At 35.4% G+C, this 21178-nt stretch overlaps 1 protein-coding gene and 1 long non-coding RNA gene across 5 annotated transcripts in view; one reads left to right on the forward strand and one right to left on the reverse strand.

Annotated features, from left to right (window-relative positions):
- LOC125355578 overlaps positions 1 to 10019 on the reverse strand; it is a 44133-nt gene extending 34114 nt beyond the window's left edge. The window contains exon 1 of the long non-coding RNA XR_007211686.1: positions 10009 to 10019. This is a non-coding gene — a long non-coding RNA (uncharacterized LOC125355578). The remainder of the gene's footprint in view (positions 1 to 10008) is intronic.
- Ptbp2 (polypyrimidine tract binding protein 2) overlaps positions 1 to 21178 on the forward strand; it is a 52852-nt gene that overhangs the window by 27258 nt on the left and 4416 nt on the right. For 2 of the 4 annotated variants that reach the window (XM_048352015.1, XM_048352016.1), the window contains exons 6-11: positions 2651 to 2815; positions 2898 to 3008; positions 7944 to 8139; positions 15723 to 15862; positions 17286 to 17319; positions 17737 to 17829. In XM_048352015.1, the coding sequence (XP_048207972.1) occupies positions 2651 to 2815; positions 2898 to 3008; positions 7944 to 8139; positions 15723 to 15862; positions 17286 to 17319; positions 17737 to 17829 (739 nt within the window). Of the gene's footprint in view, positions 1 to 2650; positions 2816 to 2897; positions 3009 to 7943; positions 8140 to 15707; positions 15863 to 17285; positions 17320 to 17736; positions 17830 to 21178 lie in introns of all 4 variants that reach the window. The other 2 variants (XM_048352013.1, XM_048352014.1) reach the window with 1 other exon arrangement.

A 21178-nucleotide genomic window follows, 5' to 3' on the forward strand; every position in this document is an offset into this window, starting at 1 on the left:
TCTTGACCAATCTCACCCCTTCTATCATTCTTCTCCATCTCTCTTAACCCTATACAACTCCTCAAGTTACCTGGATCCATTTCCTCATGTACACTGACTATCACAACTATGTTTGCCTACCTTCCCTCTGTCAGTTCCTTTGTCTCCATCTTTTAAATATTTGTTTTGTCTTAAAATGTTGGGTTTTCTTGAACTTACGTACATGCTTTCAGTTCAAAATGATGAGGATTAGCTAGGTTACTGCAGACTTTTTAGTGTCAAGTTCCACGATCTCTAGCTATCTATTAAGGGTAGTCTTACCACATTTAACGTTTGATTGACAGATTTTCTAAAAATACCATATTATTTTAGGTTCATATGTGTGTTTCTCATAATTAAAGATCTTGAAATGTCTTAGATTCTGATCCATATTTTTAAAAAATATGTTATTGGTGACATTCAAAGAGTTTACTGTGATATAAGTCAGATAATAAGTACATTTCTTTTGGGACAATGTCATATATCTTAAATAGAAACATCTTAATCCACAAAACAATAATGTATTTTACAGTTGACATTAGATATTGTAAAACGTGAAATACTCTTCCTGTTATATTGAAGTTTTCCTGAACATACTAGTTTCTGTTACAAAAATTTAGGTTTCAGAAGTTAACATTCAAATCTTTGTATTTATCTATTACAGTGATATTAGAAATTATAAAGTTAACAGATAATCCTTGTTGCCATGTACCTATATTGTGGAGTGAATTAACTTTCTTTTATTTTCTAAAAGTTTCTATTGCAAACATGTTGATGATTACATAGTTCTGCCAAACCATACCTTTTTTGGGGACCGGTCCTGCGGCTTGAATTCAGGGCCTTGGTTCCGTCTCTGACAGAGGCTAATGCACTACCACTTGAGCAACAGTGCCACTTCTGTTTTTTTCTGAGTAGTTCATTGGAGAAAGGAGTCTCCTTCCAGGGGTGGCTTCTGACCATGGTCCTCACACCTTAGCCTCCTCAGTAGCTAGGATTACAGGCTTGAGCCACTAGCGACCTTATATATTGAAGAACCAACCCTGATGCCTCTCAGTAGATGAATGGGTCAGAAAAATGTGGTGCATATACGCAATGGAATTTTATGCTTTTATCAGAAAGAATGACATTGTCCCATTCCTAAGGAAATGGAAGGACTTGAAAAAAATTATACTAAGTGAAGTGAGCCAGACCCAAAGAAACATGGACTCTTTGGTTTCCCTCATAGGGAATAATAAGTACAGGTTTAGGATTGTCACAGCAGAGGATCACAAGAGCCCAATAGCTATGCCCTTATGAACACATAAGATGATGCTAAGTGAAATGAACTCCATGTTATGGAAATGAGTGTTATATCACTGTTGTAATTTTAACATGCCATGTGAAACCGTAGCTTTTTTTTTTTTTTTTTTTTTGCCAGTCCTAGGGCTTGAACTCAAGCCTGAGCACTGTCCCTGGCTTCTTTTTTATGGCCAGTCCTGGGGCTTGGACTCAGGGCCTGAGCACTGTCCCTGGCTTCTTTTTGCTCAAGGCTAGCACTCTGCCGCTTGAGCCACAGCGCCACTTCTGGCCATTTTCTGTATATGTGGTGCTGGGGAATCGAACCTAGGGCCTCATGCATGTGAGGCAAGTGCTCTTGCCACTAGGCCATATCCCCAGCCCCCAAACAGTACATGTTGACTTTTTTTTTTTTTTTTTTTTTGCCAGTCCTGGGGCTTGGACTCAGGGCCTGAGCACTATCCCTGGCTTCTTTTTTGCTCAAGGCTAGCAGACTGCCACTTGAGCCACAGCACCACTTCTGGCCATTTTCTGTATATGTGGTTCTGGGGAATTGATCCCAGGGCCTCATGTATACAAGGCAAGCACTCTTGCCACTAGGCCATATCCCCAGCCCAACCCTGGCTTCTTTAAGCTCAAGGCTAGCACTCTACCACTTGAGCCACAGTGCCACTTCTGACCTTTTTCTATATATGTGGTGCAGAGGATTCGAACCCATGGCTTCATGTATTCGAGGCAAGCACTCTTGCCAGTTGATTATCAGAGAAGATGTGCATCAGCTCAATAGAGATTCGATGGGCAAGTAGTTAGGCAATAATAGATAGGCAAATGTGAAACCATAGCTTCTTTTGTTGATGGTCCTCTTGTTTCCCCTTCCTGTGGTTGTCCCCGTGCTATTACTCTATCTTATCTGAGTACCCTGGATACTGTATATACTGGTATTAGAACTAAGGAAGGGAAAGGGAATATCAAAATCAAGAGACAAAGGATAAAAAGACAAATGACTCGAAAACAGTACTTAAACCATTTGGTATAAATCAACTGAACAACTCATGGGGGGAGAGCGAAAGAGAGGGGGGGCAGGAAATGAGGGAGGAGGTAACAAATTGTACAAGAAATATACCCACTGCCTTTTGTATGAAACTGTAACCCCTCTGTACATCAGTTTGACAATAAATTATTTAAAAATAAAAAAGTAAGTTATATTGCTTGTCTTTGCTCACATTTGGTGTCAAAGTTTACATAACTGCTTTAGAATGGATAGAGACTTGAATTACAAGCAAGGTAGTATAATGTAAAATAAAGTATAAGTGGAAATAATAGGTGTGCATTTAAACTAGTTATCTTTTATTTTCAGCGTGCTCAAGCCGTTCTTCAAGCTGTGACAGCTGTTCAAACAGCGAATACTCCTCTTAGTGGCACCACAGTTAGTGAGAGTGCAGTGACTCCAGCCCAGAGTCCAGTACTTAGAATAATTATTGACAATATGTACTACCCTGTAACACTTGATGTTCTCCACCAAGTAAGTTTAATTTAATTTGCATGGTTATCTGTAAAGTGAAGAAATAATAAGCAGATAATATTTTATTTTAATCTTTTAACAGATATTTTCTAAGTTTGGTGCTGTATTGAAGATCATCACATTTACAAAAAATAACCAGTTTCAAGCTTTGCTCCAGTATGGTGATCCAGTAAATGCCCAACAAGCAAAACTAGTAAGTCTAGAGCTTCCTCTGAGATAATGATTATTATTCTATTCACGCGTGGTATTAGTACTGGTATAATTTATACATACAGAATTCTGTGTTCCTAAAATATTGTAGCTTAGTGGTAATGTGCTTTCCTTGCATGCATGAAGCCCTGGGTTTGACTCTTCAGTACCATACAAACAAGTTATCAATTAATTAAATTTAAAAACCCTTGAGATTGTGGTAAAAAATGCTAATTTTTAAGAATAATGACAGATGAAGTTACCTAGTTAATTTGTTCTGATTTTTGCATGTATTGTGCAGCACACCTATAGGATTTTAAGTGATTTCTTTTAAGTTTGCAAAATAGTAAACTTAGTTTAAAATTAATAATATAAAATTATTTTGAGGTAGGTAGATAGTGATATATATATCAATATTGTAGTTCAAGTGCTAAGATAGCCTGTAGTTTAACTATATTTTATATTCTTTAAAAAAATTTTAAACAGATTTTCTGAATAAGTTTTCTGAATAAGTTTTAAACAGATTTTCTGAATAAGTCTATTAAGTCATACATTTTTTTCTTTTTTGATTATATATGGAGGAGGGTAGGAGACTTAAAAGAGGTAAAATGTTCCCATGTCATAACTGTCATTGCAGAGTATGCATACCCTTTTTTTTCTTTTTTTTTGGCCAGTCCTGGGCCTTGGACTCAGGGCCTGAGCACCATGCCTGGCTTCTTTCCGCTCAAGGCTAGCACTCTGCCACCTGAGCCACAGTGCCCCTTCTGGCCGTTTTCCATATATGTGGTGTTGGGGAATTGAACTGAGAGCTTCATGTGTAGGAGGCAAGCACTCTTGCCACTAGGCCATATTCCCAGCCCCATACTCTTGCTTTCTAATACCTAAATCTTTGTGCATCTTAGTTTTACTTTTACTCTTATCTCTTTAACTTGGACATTTCATCTGTTGTTCCATGAGCCATTAACAAATCATCAACCCATTACTATGAGGTGGTTAAATCAGCCATCTTTATTTTCTTTTGTATTACCTCATTTTCTTCATTTCATTTACTTTGATATTAACAGTCTCGTGCTTCCTTCAGATCGTGGTTATTTTGACTGCCGATTCATTGCATTTCCACCCTCAGTACTTATTTGGGGAATAAAAATAAACAGCTTAAGATTGTAGTCATATTAATGGCACAAAGTACTCTTAATCTTTTCTGACCAGTACTGTGTGTTGTATGGAGAACAGTGTTTGTTGTCCCCCTTTATTACAGAAGGATGCTAGGACTTAAAAAGAAAAAACAGTGTAATAAGATATACTAACAGCTGGATGCTAGTGACACTCACACCTGTAATCCTAGCTACTCGGGATGCTGAGATATGAGGATCAAGGTTCAAAGCCAGCCCGGATAGTAAGTCTGTTTAACCACCAGAAAGCCAGAAGTGGTGGCTCAAGTGGTAGAACTCTAGCCTTGAGTTGAAGAGCTCAGTGACAGCACCCAGGCCCAGAGTTCAAGCCCCAGGACCAAGGGTGTGGTGGGGGGGATGTACTAATATATTAATCTACCTTTCAGATAATCTTTCTTGCTAGCATTATTGCTGTTCATTAGTTCTCAGATTACATAATTTGCTGTTGGTATATTACTTTATTGATCTTGTGAATATACTCTTTCTACTTCAACATCTTTTCCCCACTCTCATTATTTTTCCACAGAGAACCAAGAATGAACTCAATAAAGTCATATTACTTCAGTTCCCAGTGCACCCTTCAAGTTGTCTTTTGTTGTTAGGATAAAGTCCGGTTATTCACGTAGTTTACAAGATTAAATCACTCCCTAACTTGTCTCTCTAGTCTCATCTACCTTTTCAGCTCTATTGAACTTTTATTTTGGTCATATTTCTAAGTTCTACTTTTGTTTCGAGTAAGTTTAAACATCTTTTAGAGAAATCTTCCTACTGTTTCAACCATATTTTTATAATTGTTCATTAAAGGTATGTTACTCTCTTACACTGATTTATATAATATTTGTATTTATGTTTTGGATACCATGTTCTCCTGTCTTTACTGAACACTGACATTAGGATGATAATCTGGAGTCACAGTTATTAGCCTTAGTAATGGAAAGCAAGTGATCTCAACATTTATGAAAGAAAATATCTTAATCCTTTTGAAAATTTTTCTTGATATTTATTTGGTGTGTCAACATACTGGGATGCTTTCCTCTGGCTTTCTAATAGGGCTTTTGAATACTTGAGGAAAAAATTGCTGGAGGTTTTCAGTTTTTTAATAACACCTTTTCTACATGGGAAAAGGGAGCAAGTCTTTTTGGCTTTTGTTTGTAGAAACATCTCTTTTTGTAAGACACTGGATAGTGACACTGTGGCTTTTAGAAGTCTTTGTATTTGGTATTTTACCCTGTCGGTTGCTGTTATTATTAATTCCTTTCAGGAGATTGTACATCATCTGTTTCTACAACCATAAAAAGAAAAACGAGGTAAAAGTTATTTGCATTAGTATGTAGTATGTTCATATCATTTTCTTCCTCCTATAGTCTATCTATTGCCTTATGCAAATATTTGAGAGACTTTAATGGAATTAATGCTCTCTTACTCAGTTTTTGTTTTATTTTTATTTTATTTTATCTTTATGTGCCAGTCCTGGGGCTTGAGTTCAGGGTCTGGGTGCTATGCCTAAGCTTTTTTGCTCCAAGTTAATGCTGTGCCAGTTGGGCCATAGCTTCATTTTGAGCTTTTTGGTGGTTAATTGGAGATTAAAAAAAATAAATAAAAAAGTCTCATACTTTCCTGTTCAGGCTGGCTTCAAACAAAGATCCTCAGATCTCAGCCTCTTGGCTAGAATTATAGGCATTGAGACACTAGCAACTGACTAAATTTATTTTTAATTATCTTCAAATAAGTTGAACAAAGGGGTTCTAATTCAGCATGTCAGTTTATGTGTATAATGCTTTTGTTGTACCCCTTCCCCCAAGACTGGCTCTCAAAATCACTTATCTGATCCCTTGCTTTTCCTTATTGCCTGGCCTTCTACCATGTGAGCCACACCATCATTTTGATCCATGTCATCCCTTCCCATCTACCTTAACCCCCACCCTGTCCCTTTATGTTTCCTAGTTGCATTTTCACATAGAGTTAGTATTATAACTTTTTCTCCATTATTTCTCTGTCCAATTAGTCTAAACGTCCACTTAAGCTCCACTTCCCTCATAGAAGACATGTTTCAATTCTCTGCTGTTCCTTTTGTTAAACTGTCTGTTATTGTTGAGAGATTATGCTGTGGAAATCCACCCCTGCATATACCATACTTCCTACTTGCTTGGGGAAACATTTTTTTTTTTACATCTGCTTAATTCTGCTATTTAGCATTTACAATTAATGCATTCTACATGCATATGGATGAAAGATTTATGGTAAAAAACAAAAACTGGTTTTAGGTAATTCCTGAGTAATTTACCAGTGTGAAGTATTATGTTGTAAATAACTGGTCTGAAGTAGTTTATTAGTATGTAAACTTAATTTTATGTTTTTGATATAAAGCATCTGTTAATTTAATCACCACAGTTTTTACAAACAAACACATTAAGTAAATAGTAAAACTTAAGATAAAGTATGACTTATTCTTAGTCTGTTTGCAGTTATTCATTGTGTTATATTTTGTCTTAACATCTTAACTGAATTTTGGTTTTAAATTTTCTATGAAAACTTGTTTCCAATTTTTTCTGTTTTAGGTACTGTCTAAATTTTTACTATGAGTAAGCTAAGGTACATTTGGGATACATTTGAAACTGTCTGCAAATTATCTTGAGCTTTTGCCTCTCAGAAATCTTTGCTGCAACAAGATTATGGCATTTCTGATTGATGTACCCCAAGACTGGTTTTGTGCCATTATTTCCTGGGTTTTTTTAAATATAAGAGATTGAAATTAATTACTTTCATAAATTTTTAAATTTGATTTTTGTTTTTATTGGTGGTTATCTTACTGTAGCCCACAATACCTTATGCCTAGATCCTGTTTTCATGCAGTTTGAACTCCCCCTCCTCATTTTCCTTTGTTGCTTACAATAACAATTGGAAAACTTGCTGTGAATAGTTTGGCAGTCTTCCTCAGTATTACTTAGAAATAGTAGATCAGTTTTCTATCAGTACTGTTAGCATTAACCTATACACTGTGGTACAGGGTGAGCTCTTTATTTTACAAGGCATTTTCTCCTTGATAAAACTGATTTTTGATATGTAATTCTTGAAGCATTACAGCCTTTAGTCATTCTTGTTTTCCATATTATTCAGAGCTCTATAATGTGCTAAAAATGGCCTGGTTGACTCTAGGTTTCATACTCTACACCTGATGTTCTTTGTATTCTAGCAGTGTTTTGAATGTCATTGGGCTTGCTAATTTCATCAGTGTATTCTAACTCCACTTGACTGTTTTGTCTTAAAGGAGATACTAGATTTTACCCTATTTCAGGGAATTACTATACATTGTAATGATACATTTATTTGCTTTGAGACAAACTCAAGTGTGGCATCCAACATTACCTTATCAGAATAGTGTATGTATTGCCATGTAGCAATAAATATTACAGTATAATAAAGTTTACTGTAATGCCATAATTACTAAAGATGTCAAGATTTCACACTTTGAGCTTTCAAAATTTACATGTGACTCATTAATTTGAAGAATATGACGTCAAATTTTTGTGTCTCACTTGCAAATCCTACCTTGGCAGGACTTACACATGTGTGACTCTTAACTAATTTTTTAAAGCTACTTGCAGATTTTTTAAAATTATAAATATCAGTATTGATTATTTTTTGTCCTTGATGGCAACCACATCTTCAGGAGGACCAACCGTGTATATATGTGAACCTTGTTTTCTCTTTTTGCTAATTTGCATTCTGTATTTAAAATAGTTGATGTGCTTTATTCACTTTTACAGGCCCTAGATGGTCAAAACATTTATAATGCTTGCTGTACACTAAGGATTGATTTTTCCAAACTTGTGAATTTGAATGTAAAATACAACAATGATAAAAGTAGGGATTATACCCGACCTGACCTTCCATCTGGAGATGGGCAGCCTGCCCTGGACCCAGCCATTGCTGCAGCCTTTGCCAAGGAGACATCCCTTTTAGGTATGAATTTTACTATTTCCTGTTGTGCTAAATGGGAAATTGCCCATAATTCCAGTAAGTATCATGGACCCTTTCTTTTGTATCTTAACAGTTTGGGGGTAGGCATCATGAATTTTATTTTTCTCCGGTGAGAAGGTATATAAATGTTGTTAAGATAAAAACCCTAAACTGTTCTTTATAAGAATAATTAAAATTAGAAGATTTTATCCTTTTAACACCACATTTTTTTCCATACCACTTTCCCAAAACAGAAGGAAAGCCTGATGAAAAAATACTATTGAGTTCATGAGGAAATATCTGTGCTTTAAGTTTCATATTATATCATTGTATTTATGTCTAAGTCCTATGTAAAATAAGTATAGGTATGTATTATTTTTCAAAGTATATTATATCCTCTTAAACAATCAAATCAGCATACTTCTACAAAATGTTTTCCTATTCTTTTGCTTTTTCCTTAAGATTTATATTTACTGTGTACTCTAAAGGAATTTGAGCCATCTGATAGAGGATAATTGATGCAGTCATGATGAAGAACAAAACAAAAAAGTACTTGGCTTTGAAGGAATATGAGGAATAGATTCATAGGTTCAGGTAGAATTTTACAGCATTCTTGTACTTAATTTTTTGTTTTCTGGTGTTTGTAAGATTAGAGTAGGACATCTATGTGGAATCCAGTTGTAATGGAAGAAAACCACCTCTTTTTGTTGGGTCTGCATCCATCATTTTTAAATAGCTAAATGAAGTGGTATTAGGGAGGAAAAAGTTCTTCACTGACAGAATTTGTTATATATATGATAGAGAATCAACATTTTTGAGTTGCTGCTGTGAAATGTTAGCTATTCTGCAAAAGCATTTGGTTGGCTACATGATCAGATTTTTAAAACAGCCAAATAACAATGATGTTGAGATTTTACAGTTTCTGAGGTTCAAAATTTATAAGCAGTTATTGAAGAAGCATTTTGAAGGATAAGATGTCAAGAAACTTGTGTTTAGCATCAAACATGGACTGTACAAAATAATTAGTTCGTTGGACTCCACACAGTTTGGGTATTTGCTCATCTAGCAGTATTTGTTTGGATCTTAAGTAAAAAACATCCTTAGAATTTACCTGGATTTTTCTCCCAGAGAGTTCATTTTTTTTCCCCTTGTGCTCCTAAGGTTTTGGTGAAAGTTGTTTTTTTTTTTTAAATTTTTTTTTTTTGGCCAGTCCTGGGCCTTGGACTCAGGGCCTGAGCACTGTCCCTGGCTTCTTCCCGCTCAAAGCTAGCACTCTGCCACTTGAGCCACAGCGCCACTTCTGGCCGTTTTCTGTATATGTGGTGCTGGGGAATCGAACCTAGGGCCTCGTGTATCCGAGGCAGGAACTCTTGCCACTAGGCTATATCCCCAGCCCTTGGTGAAAGTTTTAAAGATATAATAATAGAAGCTTTCACATGAAATATTATAAAGCCCCAGCACAAGTTTTAGCTTACTTTATGCTGTTACTCTTAGTTTTTCCAAGGTCTTACTGTTTTGTTTTGTTTTAATTTTTTAGTGTTACTGGGGTTTGAACCGAGAGCCTCACTTACTGTGCAAGCATTTTAACCACTTGAGTCACACTTTCAACTCCTCCAGTTCTTATTCTGTTGACATTCCCTTCCGTGCTGAACTAGGATAAGCAAAAAGAAAACATTTTCTGGTCAAAATATGGTGAATTCAGCCTTCCTTCCTTCCTTCCTTCCTTCCTTCCTTCCTTCCTTCCTTCCTTCCTTCCTTCCTTCCTTCCTTCCTTCCTTCCTTCCTTCCTTCCTTCCCTCCCTCCCTCTCTCCCTCCCTCCCTCCTTCCTTCCTTCCTTTCTTCTTTCTTTCCTAAATGACTTCATCTTCCACATCTAATGATTTTTTAATGTTTTATTTGTTTATTATCTTAAACATTGTTAAGTAGTTTTGAAAATAGGTGAGAACTTTTTAAAATCAGAGAATCACTCATTCGACATATCTCACTTAAGGCACAATGATTTTTTAAAAAATACATTTGATACATGTTAGGATTTTTATGGAGAAGCACTTAATCTTTCCTTTTGTTTGTTTCTTGGAAAGGGTCTTGTTTTGTAGCAAGGCTGGCCTTAGTACGTCTTCCATCTTAATCTTCTGAGTATTGGGATTACAGGTGTACACACCATGTGTCCCTCTTAAAGCTTTTCTTTTTACAATTGTCTTCAAATATTCTGCAGGGTGAGCATTGGCATTACACGTGTATAACCATTGTGTCCCTCTTAAAGCTTTTCTTTTTACAATTATCTTCAAATATTCTGCAAGAGTGAGGAAATTTTTCTGCCCAGGGCCATTGGGTATTTACAACATCATTCTAGGGCCTTAAAATTATCAATACTGCTAAGAAGCATACAAGTGTGTACAGTCCTGTACCAAATGATTTTGCCTTTTGCAGGCCTTGTATATAGCTTGCAGGCTGGGTAACCCCCCCCCCCCCAACACACATTACAGGGACATCAAGTATTATGCTAGTAATGCATGCTTTTTTGTAACAAGAACTAAATCTTTTCTATGCCTCTTTGACCTTAATGATATTTAATCAGTGTACTTTTGGGATTCATTTCTTGGTTCATTTTCTTTAAAACCTAAGAAATAATTGATAAGGTACCTCTTTATTTCAAAAGTTTGGTAAGAATATAAATACAGTGATAGTCTACTGTCAAAAATTGAGGAGTGTGTGGCTGCATTAAAAAAAATGAGCCCATAGAATTAATTCATTGCTTCTTGAGTCAGTATTACAGATTTTATGTTGAACAGTAAGGTTTGGACTTTGTGTGGATTTTGTTTCTTTTTAATTCTTCATTGCCAGTTTATTCTATAGATGAAATGAATGGATTTTTATTTATTTCCTTTTTTGGGCCAGTCTTGAGGCTTTAACTCGGGTCTTGGTCACTGTCCCTGAGCTTTTGTGCTCTCTGCCACTTGAGCTACACCTCCACATCTGGCTCTTCTGCTGGTTAATTGGAGGTGAGAGTCTCATGAACTTTTCTGCCTGGACTGGCTTTGAACCATGATCCTAAGATCTTAGCTTCCTGAATACCTAGGACGGGTGTGAGCCCCTGGTGCCCAGCTTGAACAGTAAGCTAGATGATCATAGCTGGGTTCTGTATTTTCTGTAGTGCTAGTGATCACAGGTGTCTCAGAACAATGTAATTTATTCGTAGGCAGAAGACTGTAATTAGTTAAGAATCGGATAATCACAATAAGTAATCATAAACCTGACAGACCATGAGTCATTCACATCTTCTATCTCAATGACAAAGTTGGCCAAAAATTATAGAGACATTGTTATTATCATAATTGGTCATGTTAAAAGTTAGCTAATTTACTAAAGGACCGATTGATTTTAGAAAATTGCCATTTTTTAGTCATGTAGTTTCAAAACTTAGAGTTTTGTACTATTTTAATTTGAATGAAATGATAGCTATTCTTTTTTAAACTTATTTATTTAAATTTTTATTGTAAGGGTGATATAAAAAATAGCTGTTCTTACACGATTTTTACAAAGATAAACTTTTATCTTTGTCTTGCTGCAATAGTTAATTGGAAAAAAATATTTAATTACATTTTCTTCCAAGTTCATAATGTGGTTATCATACCAAAGATGACTGGGGAAATGTTTGTGAGTAGTGAGACGAATGTATCTAACCATGCATTTTAAATTGTGTCTTCCAACATCCAAAATCTGGCTCATCCTTACTGTCTCCTTTTCCTCATTTGTAATGGACATATTGGTAATGGTTCCTATCATCTTAGAGTAGTGTGAGAATCACTGTGTTAATATGTGCAAAGGAGCACAGTGTTGGGTGTATAATGAATACTTGCTCCCATTGACAAGTGTTTGGTTTTAGGGCTAGATTAAGTAGTAGACTTGATAATTATAGTTGATGGATCAAAAATATAATGGGAAATGTTGAGTTTAAAAATATACACATGCTTTTTAGGCCATGTGAGACCTAGAAAGGAATTTTATCATGTTCACATAGAAATTCCAGAGCAGAATTGGAGCAAGAACTGATATCAGTGTATTACTGATTTTTTAAGAAAAGAGGACTTTGAAGTTAGTTGAAAAACATTGAGATTTCTGATACAGATTCTGTAAGATGCTTGCTGAATACAAGAAGATAGTAGGATAAGAAAATACTTAGTAGAAATTGTAGTGGGGGGGTGTATTTGTGTGCTTTCACTCTAAAACTTGTCATACCCAGATGACACCATAAAGTACAATAATTAGAGACAGTAAAAGCAGACAAGGAGTGTATAAACAGGAGGAATAGAAAGGGAAGCATTCATCATAACAGCTAAAAGTGGCTCACTGGTCATTTGGGAGTGGGAGGTCCAATGAAGTTGTCAGGAAAGAGGATTTAAATGTTAGAGATGAATTGCTGAAAGAGAAGGGGGTGTGTGCATCAGGAAAAGTTGTTATAGCCACTTGATTTTAAAACCATGGAAGAAGTTTTTAAGAAATCATGTGGCCAATTTGGGTCAGTGACACTAGGGAAAGAGGACATGAAGACAGATACTGAAGTGTTTAGTTAATGTTCCAGTGACTTTTGATGAGAAAAGAGCTGTGGTATGTTTAGATTCTTGATGTTGTTTGAACAGCAATCTTTACATAAAATTGGATGGTGAAATAGCCAAAATTCACTTTTTCTCCCCTCTGGGGGAACTAGAGAAGTTTCAGAATTTTTTGTTTTTAGTTTTGTTTTGTGTAGTACTAGGAATTGAACTAATGACCTCTAGAAAACATTAACACTAGAGCCCAAAAACCTAGAGCCCAAAAACCTCTCGTTCTCTTTTTTTGGGGGTGGTGGAGAGTCAATTTTGGGGCTTCAACTCGGGCCTGTTGGGGCACTGTCTCTGGGAAAATTATTCAAATGAAGGGGCATCTTTAAAATAATCAGAGTAACTTTTTGTGGTTAAGAGTCTTCTGAGTATACAACTCATGTGGTGGGGGAGAAGGAAATGGGAAGGAGGGAGGTGGGGAAAACGAGGGAGGGAAAGCAAGTTGGATAAGAAATGTACTCACTGCCTTACATATGAAACTAATCCCTCTGTACTTCACTTTGACAGTAAAGAAAAAATATTTTAAAAAGTGCTCTGAGGAAATATGATTAGTAAACAATGTGGAATCTCAGAGAAACAACAGAAAGGTGCAAACTAAGAAAATGTAAGTGGAGTTAGTATAGAAACATTGGTTGATTTGCAGCAACTATGCTGTACTAAGAGACAGTGTTATTGGGAGTGGTGGTTTGAGATGCCCACCTTAAAGTCGAGTGAAATTTATAAATAGCTTAACAACACTTGAGTTCTTGAGTTGAAATGTGCAAGGTGAGGGTGCCTGTATACCAGGTCTCTGTCGAGTCAGTATACACTGCCACTCTCAGTGGAAGATAAGCCAGGAAATAGTAAAGGGGCTAAACTGAATGAAATATTTCCAAACTATCTGAGTGGTCCAGCTGATGAAGATCATTTCATATTAAAAAGAAAAAGCCGTGTGTGCTAGCACTTTGGCTTTTCTTCAGAAAATGGCAGTTTACAAAGCTTTTTTGCTTTAACCTTTACACCATCCTAATAGTAGAATTATCATAATACCTTCTCCTGCTCATACGTAAATGCTGTTTTCCAGCATAACTACTGCCTCAGTGATGGCTTGTATGTTTTGTCCCACAAGGTTCATGTGTTCGAAACTTGGCGACAAGTGTGTCAGTGTGTGGATGTGTGTACTGAATGAATTGGTATAGTTCTCTTGTTCCTGAGAAGGTTGTTGTAAGAGTATGACTGGCCTCATCCATTGGGCTGGTTTTCTGTCTCTCCATATGGCTTCTTGCTCCTCTCCCATGCAGTACTGTCCTAATATCATTTGTGGTCTTGTAATGCAGTCAGGGTAGCTCTCACCAAAAGCCAAAAAGATTGGGCACTTCTTACCTTAGATTTTAGTCTCCAAACTGAGCTGAACAGACTTCTTTTTAAGAACCCAAATTCAGGTATTTCCAGGTACTTAGCTAAATTGGAATTGATGTATATATGCAACGTGTCTAATGTTACATCTTTTTATAGTAACACTAATTTAGAAAATACAGTGCGATATTCTCTTGTAGAATTTATTGATTTAAAATAGTATATCATTAGATATTTTGTAAATTTTCATATATTTATTGTTATATCTAAACCTGAAGACTTGTGTATTCATTAGTGAACACTAGACATGAAAATTTTCTGTTTTAAGTAAGGTACTTTATGGAATTTATCTTAAATTGAAATGGGTTGGTAAATGAAGCCAGATTGTCCATGAGGTGATTTTTTTTGGAGGATAGACTGATAAACTGCCATGTTCGGCAGTTCATTAAGTCAAAATAAGAGGGAAGGGAAAGGGTCACCTCAGAACATTTACTCCACCGATGGAATTGTCAAAAGGGATGGATTCTGAATTAAGAAAAGTTTGGAGGCGAGACTTTTATGTACAGACTACCAATGAAAGTTCATACTAATTTCTATGAAACAGTCTAAAACCTGACTAAAGAGTAAGATGTGTGAAACTAAAGGTAACAACAGCTCCTCTGAAATGCACAAGAAGACTGGAAAGAAAGAAGAGAGAATTAAATGTGAACTTAACTATTCTGGGAGCCCTTTCAACCCCCAGGTATGTCATAAGGTCAGCATTGTTTAAGTTGGGTGATTGTGCTTTTATCATAGGAAGGTTTTTGGACATGAACTGATAGTTACTGATAACTGATGTTGGGATTTAAGAGATGAAAGTATTTTGAGATCTTTGGTAATTGAAAAGGAGGTAAGAGGTGCACCAAGACAAAAAGGAATTCTCAAATGATTGAAGAAACAGTGATGTGAAAAGGACAAGAGTAATACCGGAAACTGACAATAGCAGAAAGAAAGAAATGTTAAGCAGATTCCCAGCAAGTTGAGAAGTCTAATAATTAGTGTAATAATTTCTTGTTCATTTTTTCGGGGCAGTGTTATTTGACAAACCACTGTTTCCACATGACTTGAATTGAAGAGGCAAAAATAGTTTACTAAGGATTTCTTAGGATTATTTGCAAGAATTCAGTGTTTAGGTGATTTGTCTCTAGGAGTGGAAGGGATAACTTCTTTTCATAAGTAGTGACTAATTTCAAAAGTGAGCTTGTGAAGAAGAAAGGATGGATTGAAAGTGCTATTTTTTATATTAAACAAACTTTACTATATAAACTTTGAGAAGTGAATTTCAAGTCCTTGACTTGGAAACCTGTTCATGTTCTGTTTGCTTTTCAGTAGCAAGGTTTGAAGTGTGTTGTATATGTAATTTCTTTTTAACGTAGCACAGGTATGTACCATACTTCAAGTAATTAATGACTGTTGAAATTAGTTCTTCTGTAACTATTGTACACCAGCAAATCATTTTGTGAACACCAATAATTAACTTTTATAACTTTCAGGAGCCGTTTGGTCACCCACAAGCCACACAGCCATCGTGCTTAAATTGATTTTTATAAACGACTTGTGTGTGTTTCGTAAAATATGCTTTATTTTAAAATTAGGGCTTCCTGTTGCAGCTGTTCCAGGAGCTCTGAGTCCTTTGGCTATTCCAAATGCTGCTGCAGCAGCTGCTGCAGCTGCGGCTGGCCGAGTGGGTATGCCTGGAGTCTCAGCTGGTGGCAATACAGTCCTGTTGGTTAGCAATTTAAATGAAGAGGTCAGTAAAATAATTTTCTAATCTTGAATTTGAACTCCCATTTCATTTGTGAAAGTTTTTCATGTTTATTTTGTTTTGCTCTTGCCTTTTTTTTAATGTACATTCATTAGCCAAAGTATTTTGTGTTTCTACTTCTGAATGAAATCTATGTGCTTGTATAGGTAATCTTTTCCTTAGTCATATCTGTGTATATATTTTTAAACTGATGACCTATTTTTCCTAAGAAAAATATGGTGAAGTACCATAGTTTGGCTTTTTATCTTTTTGTTGTTTTCAAAGGCAAATGTGATCTAATTTGCAAATTTTAATCGTAAAATAATTTTGCTCTTTGCCTTTTCTGATTATTTGCTTGTTCATTTCATGCTTATATGTCATTGCATTTTATTTAAATCTTATTTTATGTGAACTACTCTAATGCATTTTTCTTTGAAGGTTCTTCCAAAGATCTTGGCGAGGCACTCTTCCAGTCTCTCTTAGTAATTTTTTCTTTGCAGTTATTAGTCATTGTCTCCAAAATTTTTTTTCAACTTTATTCCCTCTCCTGTTCTTGTTAAATAAAATTGCTGTTATTTTCTTGAGTTGTATATTTTATGTCCAGTATATTTTATTTTGATTGCTATAAAAGCTGGTATGAAATGTGGGATGCTTTATGTATCAGTTTATGATGTCTATTTTGGATACTTGTTTCAGTTTGAATTGGCCTCTGCTAATAATGAACATTAAACTTATCATTTAATACTGTTACCACTCATAGTTCTGCATGCTAAAACATTTGAATCAGAGTGCCTTTGTTTTTATTTTTAAGACTTTTGCCTGCATTTCATAACCAGCCATGCTTAAGCAGTTAAAGTTCAAAGTTTAAAATTCCAATGCATGCTTTCCTTCCCTATGTTGATGAAATGCTGTATATTTACTCTTGATGTAGATGTACTTTACCCATATTTGTCTTGGATGACTACATTTTACTCAGTTTTTCTTGTACAGTACATAAACCAACCATTTTCTGACCAAATTCCTGCATTTCCTATGTACTGACCTATATTTTATTTTTTTTTTGTTCCCCAATTCCTTATTTTTTTCTTCTGCATTGCTGTTTCCCTTCCCCATTTCATCCTTTTCCCTATGTGTTCACCTCCCCTTTCCTTGTCTTTTCCCAAATGCCCATTCCCTTCCCTGTCTTATCCTTTATTTTCCTTGTCCTTGTCTTCATTCCCTGTCTTCATTCCCTATGTTCATGCTTCTGTGCTTGAACAAATGTTCCTCGGACCAACTTGCCCCAATTAACCGCCTTGAACCATGATCCATGACCACCTCACCATTCTGCGGGAACCACCCTTCGTTATGGATGATCTGTTCATCTCCGCTCTTCCTCGACTCTTCTCTCTTCTTGTCTTACGCTGCTTGCTCTTCTCTCCTTCTAAAGATGGTTACGCCCCAAAGTCTGTTTACCCTCTTCGGTATGTTATTGTTAGCACTATACTTTTATTATTGATTTGATTTTGGTTTCACCTTAATTCTTATTTGTAGCTAGCACTTTGGCTTAAAGTTGAATAGTAAATCTTTTGCTATTTTCCTTTGCTATTTAAAACTCTCCATAGACACAAAATTTGTTTTAATGCATGCTGATTTATTTTGCATGATTTTTTAATTTAATATCATTCACATAGCTTTGAGGGTTTATCAAAATTATTCTTTTCAAAATTCACTGTTCAAAATCTTGATCTTCTTTATTCATTTGTGAGAATGGTGAGATTGAATGAGTGATCATGTTGCTGTCTGAATGTTTCATTGATATGTCAGAAAGATAATCTTTAGCTGGCTTGCACATAAAATTAATTACATTTTTGGATTACCTCTCTGTGACTCCAAAAAAGGTGTTTATGGAGATGTGCAGCGCGTGAAGATTTTGTACAATAAGAAAGACAGTGCTCTTATACAGATGGCCGATGGGAACCAATCACAACTAGGTAAGAATAAATGCAAGTTGTCTAAGCATTGTTCATTTTAAGTACGCTAGTGTGAATTGTGACTTTATTGTGTCAGTAGGAAATAATTTCTTTTTTAATCTCCAGGGCTCAAAATAATTCTTATATTTTAATTTTTGTATTTTCATGTGAGTAATTGCACATGATGTGTTTGTAATTTTTCCTGCTGTTAGCTCCAAAATTAATAAGCATTAAATACTACTATCAAAACGTCTTCTTGCTGCTTTTCATTTCCTAAGTATACCCTGTTTAAAGAAACTACTTGTTAAAATACAGTTTGTGGCATTTTAGTTTCTCTAAACTAGGTATTTGACTACATGTAGTAATGGAAAGTCACATGAAAATGTGTTTCAGATAGATAGCAAGTTCTTGATAAACTTGTACTAGTTATTCTCTTTTGGAGAATTTTATACTGTAGTCAAGTTACATGTAATACTACTTTGATAATGATTTTAAATAAACTTTCATCTTATTTGACTTAGTACACATATTTAAGGCGTATAAATCTTGAGTAAAACTGAGTATTCACAATATGGTTACCTTGTAAATATCGTTAAATTCTTACAATTTTGTTCATTGAGATTGCTGGATGACTGTTGCCTCAGATTATTCCTATTGTTAATTTTGATTTACCATTTTGATGTGAGGAATCTGAATTTGATTTTGACATGAGAAACTTACTGTTTCTTGACAGTAAATTTCATAGTTAAAGTGAGGTACAAAACTGTTGACCTGGCTTTCCAGTTTGAAAATGGCAATATGTGTATTAAGTCAGTGAAAGAAATACTGAAGTTCTCACCATCATAGGTGTTTAATGTGTCCTTCACTGTGTGTGCACTTCTGTGCTTTGCTCAGAGTGGCAGTTATTTTTATATATACTGTTAGCTGCATTTTTTTTAGGGGGAGGGGGGGTGGAATCTCGGGGCTTGAACTCAGGGCCTGAGCCCTTTCCTGGATTCTCTTTGCTCAAGGCTAGCACTCTACCACTTGAGCCACAGCCACTTCTTGCTTTTTCTCTGTATGTGGTGCTGGGGAATTGAACCCAGGGCTTCATGTATACGAGGCAAGCACTCTTTATCAATCACTAGGCCATATTCCTAGCCCATTAGTTGCATTTTACAAGAATTTGGTGGTGGACAGTCCATAAAACATCATCAAAACACTTAATTTTTGTCCTCATCTCCATTTAAGTATATAGCATTATGTTCATATAAATACCAAACATTTTGATTGAGAATTACAAGGTAGAGATAAATTGTTCTAGATATTTTGTCTTTGTTTTTATTTTATATAAAGACTGTTGTGTTATTTCATTAGGTAGTTCTCCCGGGCTATCATAACAAAATGTGGTTAAACAACAAATTCATTTTCTCAAAATGGATACTTACGGATGCTGAAGTGTCAGATCATAGTGCTATTCTTTGGTGAAGGTTCTCTTGCTGGTTTATAGGTTCTCCCTGCATCTTCACATGCAAAGGCTGTGAGTGAGAAAGATCATTTCTTCTTGAAAGGCTATCAGTCTTTTTTAGACTAGGGCCCCACAATTATGAAGTCATTTAACTTCTGTTAATAAAAAGTCCTGTACTTACATAAGGTCATGTTGGAGGATAGGGCTTAAACATACCAACTTGATCAGGGAGACAAATTTCAAGTCTATTATGGTACTTTGTAAATCATATGTTCTCAGTTCAGTATTATTAAAGTTTTAGTATTACTTATAAGTTTTGGACTTTGTAGTGATACAATTATTTCTTATTGCTGCTCAGATAGATTTTGCTTTCTTAAAGTGCATGACTATACATCATCATGTATGACTCATACATCATCAAGGCACAGGTGGCTCACACCTGTAATCCTAAACTAGGAGGCTGAGATCTGAGAATCACAGTTCAAGGGCAGTTGGGCAGAAAAGTCCATAAGACTCGTAGCTCCAGTTAACCACCAGAAAACCAGAAGTGGTGCTGTGGCTCAAAGTGGTAGAGCACTTTGAGCTGAAGAACTTAGGGACAGCCCCCAGGCCCAGAGTTAGAACCCCTCAAATCCATACAACTCATGCCACACAGCTTATAATGCTGTGTTTTCTCAAGCTTTTGTGGAATTTTGTTTTGAAATAATCATTGCATTAAAATATACACAGATAATGCCTTTGTTCTTAAAAAATAGAATAAAAGAAATACAAGAAAAATTTATACATGCATCCAATATTATTTATATTTGAATGTCATTGTGTTAAGTTTTAATGGATAGCAAGCAAGAAGCTGAAGATACACTTTTTAGATTCTTTGCACACTCAATTGGAATAATAAAACTATCAAAGTGAATACATTGCTCAAACTGTATTAGAGCAAAGCTTACAAAGCATAGAAGTCCAAGGGAAAGAATTAACTAAGAAATTGTTAAATTGTTTAGGACTGGAGTTTTTAAATCTGTGGACATTAACGTATTTCTTGGATGACCTGTATACCACAAACCTATTTGATCAATATAGTATTTTTTAATTCATATTTTAAAAATAATGTAACTGGTAAACTCTTACCCTTAAATATAATGTACTGAAGCTAGATTTAGTGGTGCATACCTCTTATCAAAGCCCTTGTGGGGAGGGTGAGCTAAGGCAGAAGCATTGAGTTGGAAGTCAACGTCACCTTCCTAAGGAATCTGAGGCAATCCTGGGCTATCTAGTGAAACCCCATCTCCAAAAAAACTCAGTGTACTGATCTCCAGAGATTAAAATAAATGAAATCTACTAACATGTCAAAGAGTTCACTCCTTTGTGATAAAATAATTGTCTAATTCTCCCAGTTTATGTTTTCAAAAACTACTTTTAAAAGTACCCTGACTATTCTTATTTACCATATAATTGCCATTTAAAAAGAACACTTTATTTAGTTCTTCAGAACAGACTTTACCTACCTACTGAATTATTTATTGTGTGCAGTAAAAGGAGTGGAAGTAATATTTACTTAGTATCAAGACCAGTGTCTGCTATAGTAGCAGATATAAAGAAATAAATTCATCACTTGAAAGATTATCAGCTTTGGTTTTTGAAAAGCTACCCTTGTTTTTTATAACTTGTAATGCATTTTCTCTGTTGTAAAAATAGTTCTACCTAAGAGAATAGAAGTATAGAACATTGAGAGTCTTTTATAATTCAGTTGGTTTGGATAATTTGGAGTTGGTTTCTTTTAAGTGTATGTAAAGTACAAAGGAGAGATGACCTATGCCCAAGAATGTCTGCAGTTGTTGTTGTTCTGTTACCTTCTGTTGGAAATTTAAAAGAAAATGTTAAATATGTAATTGTGGTGTTTTTACAAAGTAGAGTAGTATTAAG

This window comes from Perognathus longimembris, chromosome 7, assembly GCF_023159225.1.
Source record: "Perognathus longimembris pacificus isolate PPM17 chromosome 7, ASM2315922v1, whole genome shotgun sequence".
Lineage (NCBI taxonomy): Eukaryota > Metazoa > Chordata > Mammalia > Rodentia > Heteromyidae > Perognathus > Perognathus longimembris.